The sequence below is a fragment of the Mesocricetus auratus genome, unplaced genomic scaffold, assembly GCF_017639785.1.
Source record: "Mesocricetus auratus isolate SY011 unplaced genomic scaffold, BCM_Maur_2.0 Super-Scaffold_4256, whole genome shotgun sequence".
In the NCBI taxonomy this organism is placed as follows: domain Eukaryota; kingdom Metazoa; phylum Chordata; class Mammalia; order Rodentia; family Cricetidae; genus Mesocricetus; species Mesocricetus auratus.
In genome coordinates, this window is record NW_024429182.1 from 78331969 (window position 1) to 78344248 (window position 12280).

Below are 12280 nucleotides of genomic sequence, written 5' to 3' on the forward strand. Positions count from 1 at the left end.
CTGTGGCGCCAAAGCCAGCACCACCCGAGTGACCGAGTGACTGCAGCTGGAGTTGAGCTGACTGGGGGACCGCCCCGCTGGGTGCCTCCGCCCCAGCTGCCCCGCCCTGTCGCTCTCCGCTCTCCAGCCTTAGAGCTCAGCAACCTGAGGGTGAGCAAGCCGTGAAGCCTGGTGAAGCCTGCGTTTCTGGTAGAGAGGCAAAGGAGCCGCGAGCCTGCCCTGTCCCGTCTGTTCTACTCACACTATTCTTTATTCCACTTTCTCCTCTTCATCATTCCCCCTTCCAGCTCATCAGCCATTGTGTCCATCCATCATCTAGGGCCTCACACATGCTAGACAAGGGCTCTACCATAGAGCCACACACATGCTTGATCCCGCTCCCCCTTTTTTACACTTACTTCCTCTGTAGCCCAAGCAGGCATTGCACTTGTGATCCTCCTGTCTCAGTCTCCCAGAGAGCAGGAATTAAGCCTGCGCCTCCAGGCTAGGTTCCACCATTCCATTTTCATGGATGCTTTCCTCTGTTCTGGGGACCAGAATGGCTTTCCCATCCCTGGAAAAGCCAGGGACAGTAGCAGAAGGGCTGGCATGTGTCCAGCCTTCTACACATCTGCCACAACGAAGCAAACTGGCTTAGAGGAGAGAGCATGTTGCTCACTTTGTTCTGAGAAGGGTCACAAAAAACCTGTCTGCACAAGTTCTGGGACCGAAGGAGGCAAACCCCAGACTTTAGCCTTCTCCTGCCAGGTGCCAGTTGGAAGACTGTCCCATTCAATCTCCATGATTCTGTTTCAGCCTCATTTTAGAGGTGGAGAAACAGGGTCAGGAAGGAGACCTTGGGGGCCTTAGATCTTGGCTTTGGCTCTTCATTTGAGACAGGGTTTCTCTTTGTAGACCAGGCTGGCCTGGAACTCACAGAGATCCTCCTGCCTCTGCCTCCTGAGTGCTGGGATTAAAGGCTTGCACCACCACTGCCTGCCAGCCTCTTTTCTTTTTTGTTACATTTATGTGTATGTGAGTCCACGAAAGTGTCATAGTGCACATGTGGAGGTCAGAAGACAACTTGCACGAGGTGGCTCTCTCATTCCATCATGTGGGTTCCTGGGATGGAATTTAGGTCACCAGCCTTGGTGGCAGGCACTTTACTGGCCCTTTGCTACTTTCTTGCTGTATGTTTTTGGGCAGCTCCAAGGTTTCTACATCCACAGCCTGGAAATGGCATGGAATTTACTCTCAGGACATTGTGAGCTTGCGGTTGATGTGATAGAGTGTATGCAAATCCTAGAGCTGTTCAGCTGATGCTCAACTCACAGTAGCTGTTATTTGAGAAGATGGGATCCAAACTCATTTGCCCTCCATCACCACTTACAAGCCTGATGTCTTCCCTAACTCTCCATTCACGAGACCAGCTGGACCACAGCACTTACATTCCCCAGCAGTTGCCAGTGTTGGCTAACTCTCCAAGAAGAGTATCATCACTCACCTGCCATGGATCAGATCGTGTCCCACACAGTATGTGGAAGTCGAAACTCTTAATGCTTCAGAATGTGAGTCATTGAATGTGGGATTAGTTCAGATGGGTCTCAGTAGAATGGAGAAGACTCTCATTCCAGTACAACCAATGTCAAATAATGAGGAGGTAATCTGGGCACAGACATGCCCACCGGGAGATAGTCAAGTGGAGAATGGAGTTATATTGCCAAGGCACAGGAGGTACGGGAAACCAGGAGCCTGGACCAGATCCTTCCCAGTACCTCCACAGAGCTGGCTCTGCTAAGACCTGGATTCTGGATCACTAGGCTCCAAAACTGTGATAATAAACTTACACGTGGTGGAAACAGTAAAATGCAAATCTTAAAAAAATTAAATAACTTAATGATTATTTTTTTTCCAAGATAGAAGCTTTGCAATGTTTGGATTTTGGGCTGGTCTTGAACTCCTTACATAGGCCAGGTTGGCTTTAGTTGATAGCAATTCTCCTGCCTCCTGAAACTGGGTAACTTTATAAAGACATTTGTTTTGGCTTAAAGTTTTGAAATTTTATTTATTTTAATGTCGTGTGTGTGTTATGCTTTATGTATGCACACATGTAGTGGGTGCTTGGTGCCCCAGAGGCCAAATCGGGGCACCAGGTCCCCTGGAACTGGGGTTAAGCATGGTTGTGAGCTGCCATGTGGCTGCTGGGAACTGAACTCAGGTTCTCTGGAAGAGCAGCAAATGTGCTCCTAACCACAGCTGTATCTCAGGCCCCAGCTCCAAGTTAGTTAAAATGCTGCATCTGCTAATGGCTTTCTCACTAGCAGAGTTCTGAGGGGCACAGGGCATCGTGTGGAAGACAGGGCACGTGCATGTGTGTCTCTTTAGGCCTCTCTTTTCCTACAAAGCCACCAGGATTCCGTCTTGGAGAACACAGCCTCAGCACCTTGTCTAACTGTAGTCACCTCCCCAAAGCCCTGTCTCTGAACACCATAGCATATTTAAATGTGCAAATACTTGAAGGGCACCTTCAAATTCTATCTGAACCACAGCAGCATCTTATTTGAAATACCACAGAGCTTTTCCAGCTCCCAGCACCTCGATGTTCACTCTGGACTCCCCATGGCAGCTATTTTATTGTGATTTCTGTCTCAGTGAAAAAATATTACCTGTTCTTGAATCTTATGTAGAGTTAGGAGCACATACTTTTAGGGCTGATTCCTTTTTTTTTTTTTTGAGGCAGATTCTTATGTAGCTCAGACTGGCCTTGAACTTACTGTTGAACTTGCTGTAGCCAAGGATGACCTGGAATACCTGATCATATCTCCTTTTTATGCAGGTCAGGCTATCAAGAACCCAAGACTGTGCATACCAGGCAAGCTTTCTACCTACTGAGCCACATCTCCAGATTATGTTAGGTGTTTTGCCTACTTACTGCTTATGAGTTTGATACGTCTTATTGAATGTAGTAACTATTTTATGCCATTTCCATTGATTCATAGTTTGGCAATATACAAATATGTTAATGTGTTTGTACATTGTACCATGGTTGGACACTGGGTGGTTTCCAATGTTGGGCTTTTACAAGTAAAGCTATTGTACACATCCTGGCATCCACACACTCATTTCCACTAGAGAGGGGTTATTGGGTCACACACACAACAGATGTGTTTTGCTTTAATAGAAATCACCAAATTTCCAAAGTGGTGAAAATTTACATTTTCTGTCTCTGAGCCCTATCCCAGCAACATGAGCATTCTAGTCACTCTAGAATCTTGACAGTCATCTTGAGTTAAGCCATTCCACTGAGCATGCCGCTGCATTTCACTGTGACTTCAATTTGTATTTCCTAGAAAGGGGAGGCTGTTGAGCTCTTTTCCATTGTTCTTTTAGGAGGAATGACAGGGGGTTGTTTTTTGAGATAAAGTTTCTGGTTCAGCCTGGCCTGGAACTCCTGATTCTCCTACCTCCAATTTTCAGTGCTGAAATAACCTGTGTGTGTTACAATACCTGGTTTAACTCGTGTGTGTGTGTGTGTGTGTGTGTGTGTGTGTGTGCATTTGTTATGTGTGTTTGTGTGTGTATGTGTGTGCGTGTGTGTTTGTATGTGTGTGTGTGTATTTTGTGTTACTGAGGATTGAACCCAGAACTTAGGGTATGCTGGGCAAGTGAATTACACCTCTAGAGGTTAAGCACTTTTGCATATGCATTTCCCATTCGTGTTTGTCTGAGTTGCTGTTCATTTTAAAAAATAAATGTTTATCTTTTTCGTTTTGAGCTTAAATCCTCTATATAACCTGAATGATGTCTTGCTTTTTGTTTTTCCAGACAGGGTTTCTCTATGCAGCTCTAGCCCTCCAGGAACTCACTCTGTACAGACCAGGCTCAGAGATTCACCTATCTCTGCCTCCTGAGTGCTGGGATTAAAGGCATGTGCCACCACTGCCCAACAAAGTTTTATCTCACTCAAAATTTACACACACACACACACACACACACACACACACACACACACACACACACACACAGAGGCACACCTCATTACCAGTACTCAAGCATTTGAAGTCATTTTGACTCTATTAGTAAAGCAATTTTCTCATTTTAGGAAATGATCCCAGATCATCTAACAGGTATACATAGTATAGCTGGGTTCAAAGGGTGTATCTGCCCTTCAGAGGCCAGAGCACAGCATTTACTCTGGACTGGATCCATAGTAGCCTCTAGTTAGCAGGTGATGGTGTTGGTGATGGGGGCTGGCTCTTGGCTGTGTCTTCCTCCAAGCTAGGCTGCTAGTGTCTGTCTGCCTTGGCCTGTGGATCCCGATGGTAAGAAGTATAGGGAGGAACCAGGGGAAGCAGCCTCATCAGGCTGCTATCCAGAGCTGGGGTGTTCACTTCTTACCATGCAACTGCCATATGGCAGGATCTGGGGATCCATGGGTAGTTAAGACAGTAGTTTCTTGGCAGGGGAGAACCGTGGTCAAGAAGTGTTAGGACATTGAGCAAGGGCATCGCAGCCTGCAGTGCTGAATGCTGCAAGAGGTACAGTCCATCAGGAAAGCCAGAAGAGGAAGGCCAGAAGCATCCAGATGTGCCTGGAGGTCCTTAGCTCTGGATGGGTACCAGGGACATCTTCAGAGTGGAGCCAATGCCATCTGAGCTGTGCCTTGACAGATAAGCAGGAGTCAGTAGGCAGAGGGTGGCAAGAGAAACTTGCTAGTGAGCTCCATCTAGAGTGTACGGTGTGTTGATGGACACTAGGGGAGTGAGGGAGGTCAGGGAGGTCCCATACACAAGTAAAAGAGCCTCCCTGCTTTCAGCCTTCTGAGTGTCCTAGTGCTAAACATTTTATTTCCTGCAGGTAATCTGGGGGCCACAGCTTCCTCTGTCAGTTTGCTCTTTAGGTCAGGGTGCTCAGTGTGGGGGTGGGGGCTCTCTGTGGAATGGCTTTTCAAGTTAGAGGAATCACAGTCCCTGATCCTTCCTCACAGTTATGCTTGTGTGTAGAGCTGCAAGTGCCTGGCCCCTGGTGGGCACTCAGCAGGTATCACATCCACTCTTCTTCTTACCTGAGAACACGTCTCTAGCAAACAGTGACCTTTGGTTCCATGTTATTTTTCTTCATGAGCTGGGATCTAGAAGCCAGAAGGCAAAGAAAAATGGTTCCCTGGGAATGGGTAATGAGATGGAGGGGTGGGGAAAGGCAGATACTATACGTCCACCCCACCCCATATGTGGATTTTTCTTTGAGACAAGGTCTCACTATGTTACCCAGGAGCTATGCAGGTCAGGTTGGCCTTGAAGTCAGCTGCCCTTGTCTCCCCAGTGCTGGGATGAAAGGTGTGTGCCTCTGGGTGGTTGAACAGGTGGAAGGGGCAGCTAGATAGGCAAACCTGAAGATCTGGGCCTGCTTGAGGAGGCTTCTAGCCTTGGTGAGCTCCTGGGCCAGTATCTTTAAGTCATCTCCCTCAAACGGTGGCAACTTGGGATCCTGGGGAAGGGGAAATGAATGTAACATTCAATACACTAAATTGACTAGATGAGACCTGAAAATCTAAAATTCCAGAAGATGGTTAGAGCACATTAGATGTAGCATCTCATCAGAGGCAGGAAATCCTTGTGACCACAGCTCTATACATGGGATAGTTTGAAATTAGATGCTTGAGAGTCAGTGTGTGGGGTTGGGATGAGGAGGGAAGAGACCAAGGTAGAGTCCAAATTTCAGTGAATTTGACTTCTCCCCTGGGTCCATGAGGCGAAAGTGGTATGTGCCCTATCTAATTGCTGGTCAGTAAAATATCTTCAGCCCTTCCTCCACTTCTACTAAAATAGAGTTTCACAGGAATGTTTCCCAAGACATTAACTACTGAAATGCCAGAGCCTGGCTCTAAACATAGCCACCCAGTAAGCCAGGGTCCTGAGACAGAGAGGAAGCTGCCACCAGCAGGGCAACAGTGTGTGGACAGCTGTTCCCACTGGGATCTGTGTGGTGGTTGCACATGTATAACTCCAGCACTAGAGAAAGGGAAGCAGGAGGATCAAGGGTTCAAGGCCCATCTCAATTACATAGTGAATCTGAAGCCAGTCTAGGCTATGTGAGGTCATTTTCAAGCAACCAAGGCCTGGGGATCATGGAGGAATGCTTGCTTAGGCGTTGGGCTCAACTTCCAGCACTCCTGAACAACACAGACAAAAGTTAAAGCCAGGCCTGGTGGCACACACCTGTAATCTCTGTACATACTGGGGAAGCAGAGGCAGGAGACTTGAGAGTTCGAGGCTGGCCCGGGCTGAAAGGTTCAGTCTCCTTACTGGATAAACCTAAACATTTTAACAACGGTGGCTACATAGCGAAACACGGTCTCAGAAAACTTATTTAGCTCTGCTAAATGGGAAGGGGCTCCTCGGAACGTTTGGCTCCTCAGTGTTTGTTGTGTAGTAGCTGACGATGATGTCATTACATGTTACTTAGATGAAATGAACATCTGTGTTTCAGAGGACCGACACAGGAGCCTACAGGAGGGAAGGCACAGAGGTTCCGAACCTTGTCTCAGGGCGCAGCTTCACCCTTCGTCTGACCTGGGGGCACACACTTCAGCTTCTTGAGCTGTTTGTCTACATGGGGGTGAGGATGTGACAGTGCGGATCCAAAGTGGCCATCCAAGCAAAGTGATTTCTTCGCACATTGCACATGCTCAACAGGTGGAGGCCAGTCCAACCCAAGAATAGCATTCCCAATCCTTCAAGGGGAGCTGACTGAGGGAGACAGTCATGGGAGACTCGCATTTCCTGATCAGCAGCTTGTGTTACCAGAGAAGCAGAGACCTCAGGTAGCAGGAAGCTAGTACTTGTGAAGGCTTCTTGAACCTCTTCAGGAGACTCACATTTGTGACTGGTGACTCACCCTTTCCTCCACGAAGCCTCTGGTGAGCAAGCCATGAATCCCACTGAGGGTGTCATCATTAACAGGACAGTGGTAACGTCCCCCGCTGAGGGAAGCCAGATTCCTCAGGAACTCAACTGCTGCTCTGGAGGAGGAACAGAGGCTCAGGGACTCACAAAGGCTAGGAGAGGCCCGCAGAGCCCCAGGCCCACAGGGGAACTTGTGGGGGTTAAGGGAAAGCAGCCTGGCAAATGGGCCTCAGCTTATACTATCAAGATCAGCATTAGCAACATCAAGGACATTCTCATTTGGGGTATGCACATCTACCACTAGTATCTACTGTGTGATAGGCCTACAGAGACACATATTACTGTGTGCTAGACCTACGGAACACACATCTACTGTGATAGGCCTACAGGGACACACATATGGCCTTTATAGAGTTCACAGTTCAGTCAGAGCAAGAAAACATGTCCCCAAGTAATCAATTTTATTAATAATAATATTTTTTATTGGGGATTGATCTCAGGGCCTCATGCATCTAAGTATGTACTCTGCCACTGCGACATGCCTTTAGTCCCCATGATAAAGGGCTCTTTGAAGGAGCTGCATCTTGTATAATACATTCTTCTAAATGACCATCTGTAATAATAATTGTTCTATCAAGATCAAGCCAGTTAAAATGCCAACCTGGAGCGGGAGGGGTTCCAGAAGGCCTACTCCTGACTGAGGCACTAGTGAGAGTTGGTGGCTAGTCAGGAGGGACAGTTGCTTTTCTTTGGGTGTGTGGACATTGGTAGGTTGCCCAGGTCCAAGCAGATGGCCCGGCATCCATGTCCATACAGGCAGCAAAACTGGACTCAGTGTGTTATATTAGTGAAAAAGAAAGAGGGGGCTAGAGAGATGGCTCAGTGGTTAATAACTCTTGTTGTCTTTGCAGAGGACCTGGGTTTGAGTCCTAAGAACTACATGGTAGCTCACAGCCATCTATAACTCCAGTTCCAGGGGGCATGAACCCTTCTTCTGACTTCTGAAGGTACCAGGCACTCATGGGGCATACATATCTACATGTAGACAGAATATTCAAACATATAAAATAAACAATAATTTTTTTAAATTTTATTTTCCAGTTTAAATTTAGATAAGAAACAAGGTTGCTTCACAAGTCAGTTCCAGGTCCCTCTCCCTTTCCCTCCCCTCCTCCCGTGCCCTCCCCCCCAACCCCCACTTATCCCCCTCATTCCCCCAGGGAGGGTGAGGCCCTCCATGGGGGTGTCCATAGTCTGTCATTTCATATAGGGCAGGGCCTAGACCCTTCCCCAAGAGTTCAGGGTGAGAGTGCACCTCACATTGTTCTATGGGAGTCCAAAGTCCGTGTGTATACTTGGGATGGGTACTAATCTGCTGCCCAAGGCTCAATAGATTACCTAGGCCTCCTCACTGATACCCAGATTCAGGGGGTAATTTTTAAAAAGGAAGAAAAGTCATTAATTTGAGAGGGAGCTTTTGTGGGGGTTTCTAAGGGAAGTTGGTGGTTGAAGTTGGAAGCAGGTGTAATCATTCACATATACATGGATGAAATTTTCAAAGAATAAATAAAAATACTAAAAATAGTGCCTTGATGATGTTTTCTTTTCCAGTTTCCCCAAATATTCACAAATGTTTTCCCAAGAAAAGAAGGTCAGTAGGGAGAAGGTGACAGATTCATGAGCTGGGGTGCATGAGTTCAAGGGTGCAGAGTAACACGAGAGTGGCTTGTTGCTTGGTCTGTCTGGGATGGGGAGAGGGCTTCTGCTTTGTGGTGTCCAGGCCACTGATTAAAGCAGCGCATTTCCTAACTGCTGTGTCTAGGGAGGCCCTGGGTTAGTGGAGGCTCTCAGGCCTCCAGACCTGTAGCTTGGGAGAAGCAAGTTCAGCTTGCTGCCGTGTTGCTCACCTGTCTGTGTTGGTCAGGGAGATGGTGTGCACCTTCACATCTCTCTCCTTTTGGAGCCTTTGGACAGTGTTGAGAATGAGGTTGCAGCTTGTGTCTGGCTTCCCATCGGTCAGGAGATACAGTCCTTGCATATCCTGAAAGCTGAAGGCTTTCTAAGAGACCATATGAGGGTGGTCAGACTTGGGAAGGGAGGAGACTTCCCCAAGGAAAAGGTTGTCTGATAGGATTCTAAAACTGCGCTTTAAGATTGAGATTCTGGGCCACCAAGACAGCTCAACGTGTAAATTGCTTTCTGTGCACGTCTGGCAATCTGAACTTGATTCCTGGAACCCATGTAAAGTGGGAAGGAGAGAACTAACTCCATGAAGTCATCTTCTACACATAAGCCATGCCAAATCATCTCTCTCTCTCTCTCTCTCTCTCTCTCTCTCTCTCTCTCTCACACACACACACAGAAAATAAATTTTAAAAAAGGTTGAGACTGGGCAGTGGTGGCACATGCCCCTTTAATCCTAGCACTCGGGAGGCAGAGGCAAGTGGATCTCTGTGAGTTTGAGGTTAGTCTGATCTACAGAGTGAGTTCCAGGATAGCCAGGATTGTTTCACAGAGAAACCCTGTCTTGAAAAAAAAAAGACTGAAATTCCACTTCCAGCCTAAGATAGAGCAAGGGAGCTGCTGAGGGTCAGGAGGGGGAGCATGGGCCACTTCCTATCTTGTTAGTCCCAGACAAGTCACCCAACCTCACTAAGCCTCTGTCTTCCCCTGAAAGAGAGAAGCCTGTATCACCCGGCTATTAGGAAGATAAAATGAAGTGACATGCTGCAAGTCCCAAAGCATCAGGGGCTACTGGGATGGGGTGGCACTATTTCTGTTGTGCTACAGGGTGGGGTTCAGTGGCAGCACTTGCCAGTAAAGCTGATAAGAATGAAGTGTTCCCCTGGGCTTGCAAGTGGGCCACCCATTGCATAGCCTCGCGACACACTGCATCTGTGGTCTCCACCAGAGTGTTCTGCCATGGCTTCGGGTCCTTTGCAAAGCTGAGCAGGTTAAAACTGGGGAAGAAGAAAGAGAAGGGAACAGGGAGAGGGAAAATGATTGTTAGAGGCAGGCACATCTCTGTGAGTTTGAGGCCAGCCTGGTCTACAGAGCGAGTTCCAGGCCAGCCTCCAAAACAATACAGAGAAACCCTGTCTCGAAAAAACAAAAAAAATAAAAATAAAAATGACTGTTAGAACAGGCCGGTTTAGCCAGGCATTGGTGGTGCACGCCTTTAATCCCAGCACTCGGGAGGCAGAGGCAGGCGGATCTCTGTGAGTTCCAGGCTAGCCTGGTCTATAGAGTGAGTTCCAGGACAGCCTCCAAAACAATACACAGAAACCCTGTCTCTCTCAAAAAAAGAAAAACAACAACAACAAAAAGGCCGGTTTGTGCTGATGTGGAAGTTACCTCTGTGAGGATTGTTCACTTGAGGTCTCTACAGTGAGTCCAGACACTGAGAAGGGAGAGGGAACCCCTGAAAACGCTAGATACAAATGTAAGTAGATTCAGAAGAGCATTTCCTGTTTCTAAAACCTCTACTCCTGGGAACTGTGAGGAGCAAGCATGCTCAGCCTGGGAAATCAGGCACCTGCCCTTTGATCTTCCTGACCTTACCTGCTCCAGCCCTGCATCTACCTGACACAGTGCTTCCTCAGCTGCTCCCAAATCAGCAGAACCAGCTCTGTCTTCATCCACTGCAAGTGGGGGCCCATGGATCCTGATGTGTCCAGTATGATGCACACATTGCTTTCCAAGATGGTGCCAAACAGTCTGCGGCTCCCTGTTCCAAGATGGACAACAGAGGCAGGAAAGGGTGAGACATTAGTTTTCCTCATGGTTATCTACAAAGTACAAAGTTTTGGTCACAGTTTTCCCCTGGGAGATGGCCCTGTGGCAGTGTTGGGGGAGTCAGCTGTCCAAGGGTAGAGCTAGCTGTATGAGGTTTGGGAGATCAAGATTTCAGCTTTGGGCGCTGGAGAGAAAGCCAGGGTGAGGGACTGGATGGAGATACCCATGGGGGACGGGTGAGACATAAAGAAAAAGTTGTTCAAGGCCTGGGGAACTCAAGGGGCCTTCCAGAGGGCTAACAGCTTGTTCAGGATCCACAGCTTAGAGCCTAGGTTCTGTCTTGGTCCCCTAATCCACACTTCAGTCAGGCATCCTCTAACTTTGGCCTTTTGATTGTACAAGGCTAAACAGATATGACAGTGGGGAAGCTCAGCAAATATTTGATGTGACCAGTGCCACGAACACCGGTGCTCAATGGGACAGCCGAAGAAAACTGACAAAAGGCTGGGCTATCAACTAGCCACTCTCCATGATGAGTGGACCAAGTTTGTTGGACCTTGTTGCCCAGGGTCTCCCAGGATTCATCTGGGTGTCCTAAAGCAATACTGTCATAGGGAGAATAAGAGGAAAGCCAGCCTGACTCTGTCAGGGTGTTCTATGAGACAAGCTAGCCAAGCTGGTCAGCCCTCCAAGGACCTACGAACATCCTGTTTAGAACCCGACAGCAGGAACACAGATTGAGCCACCCTGCCCTGCCTTTTCACCTCCCAAATCTCTCATGATCTGCCCACTTCATCCTTCTACACACTCTTCTACTAGGTCAGCTCTCTTCATCTCCCAGAAGAATAGGACCAGGTGACCTTTTTTCTACTTTATCTGCCCAGAGTTTATCATTCACGGAGCAGCCAGGGGAACTATAGGTCTTCTGGCCTATACCTCACAAGTGCTGAGGCTACAGGTAAGGACCACCACACTTGTAATTATAGTCATCCATTCTCTGGAATATGAGCCTGGTCCTCCTCATCCTATCCCATTCATGCGTCTTTCTTGGAGGCACCTTGGTACCCCAGGGAAAAAGTACAGAAGATATCCTCTGGGTCAGAACCCCTTCCATTTCTATTTTTACAAATGCATTCAAGTAGGTCCCTTTAATACACAGGCCTTTCTTCTCTCATAATGCCCATTTCCTACCACCCAACAGCCATGGCCATGACTGGGATGTCCTCAGTCATGTACAGGGAAGCAAAGGAAGTAGTCAGCTTTCTAGGTAGCCTGGACAGCCAGAAGCTCCCTCTGGTTCCTGTGCCACACTTCTGTCACCTAGTACCTTGCCTGACCTCTGGACCCAGAGTTTGCTTATTCAGAAAAGGAAAATTGGCTTGGCTAAACACACTGGTCTGACAGTTCTTGAGGAGTTGGCCTGGAAGGACTGACCCTGAATTTCCGGGATTAGCCTTACCACTTCCCCTCAGTGTCTTTCCACCTCTCTGGCTGTAGTCAAGACTTACCAGACAGCAGCCATTGCAGCCTCTGCACATAGCACCTCATCACCTTCTCCATGCATGCGATGTACGTCTCCATTTCCCACAGTGTCCACCTGATATGTCTCACCACTCCCTGGGGAAGGCAAGCCGAGGCTAATACACCCCATCAGTGCTGGT

At 48.0% G+C, this 12280-nt stretch overlaps 1 protein-coding gene across 4 annotated transcripts in view; it reads right to left on the bottom strand.

The window, feature by feature from the left end:
* Positions 1-4034: 4034 nt before the first annotated feature.
* The window catches only part of Vwa3a (von Willebrand factor A domain containing 3A), a 62859-nt gene continuing 54613 nt past the window's right edge, over positions 4035-12280 (bottom strand). For all 4 annotated transcript variants that reach the window (XM_040755335.1, XM_040755324.1, XM_040755329.1 and 1 more), the window contains 8 exons: positions 12128-12236; positions 10467-10611; positions 9700-9844; positions 8792-8943; positions 6877-7000; positions 5369-5466; positions 5045-5110; positions 4035-4641 (listed from right to left, as the gene is read on the bottom strand). In XM_040755335.1, coding sequence (XP_040611269.1) covers positions 5059-5110; positions 5369-5466; positions 6877-7000; positions 8792-8943; positions 9700-9844; positions 10467-10611; positions 12128-12236 — 825 coding nt within the window. In that variant the 3' untranslated portion in view covers positions 4035-4641; positions 5045-5058. The remainder of the gene's footprint in view (positions 4642-5044; positions 5111-5368; positions 5467-6876; positions 7001-8791; positions 8944-9699; positions 9845-10466; positions 10612-12127; positions 12237-12280) is intronic.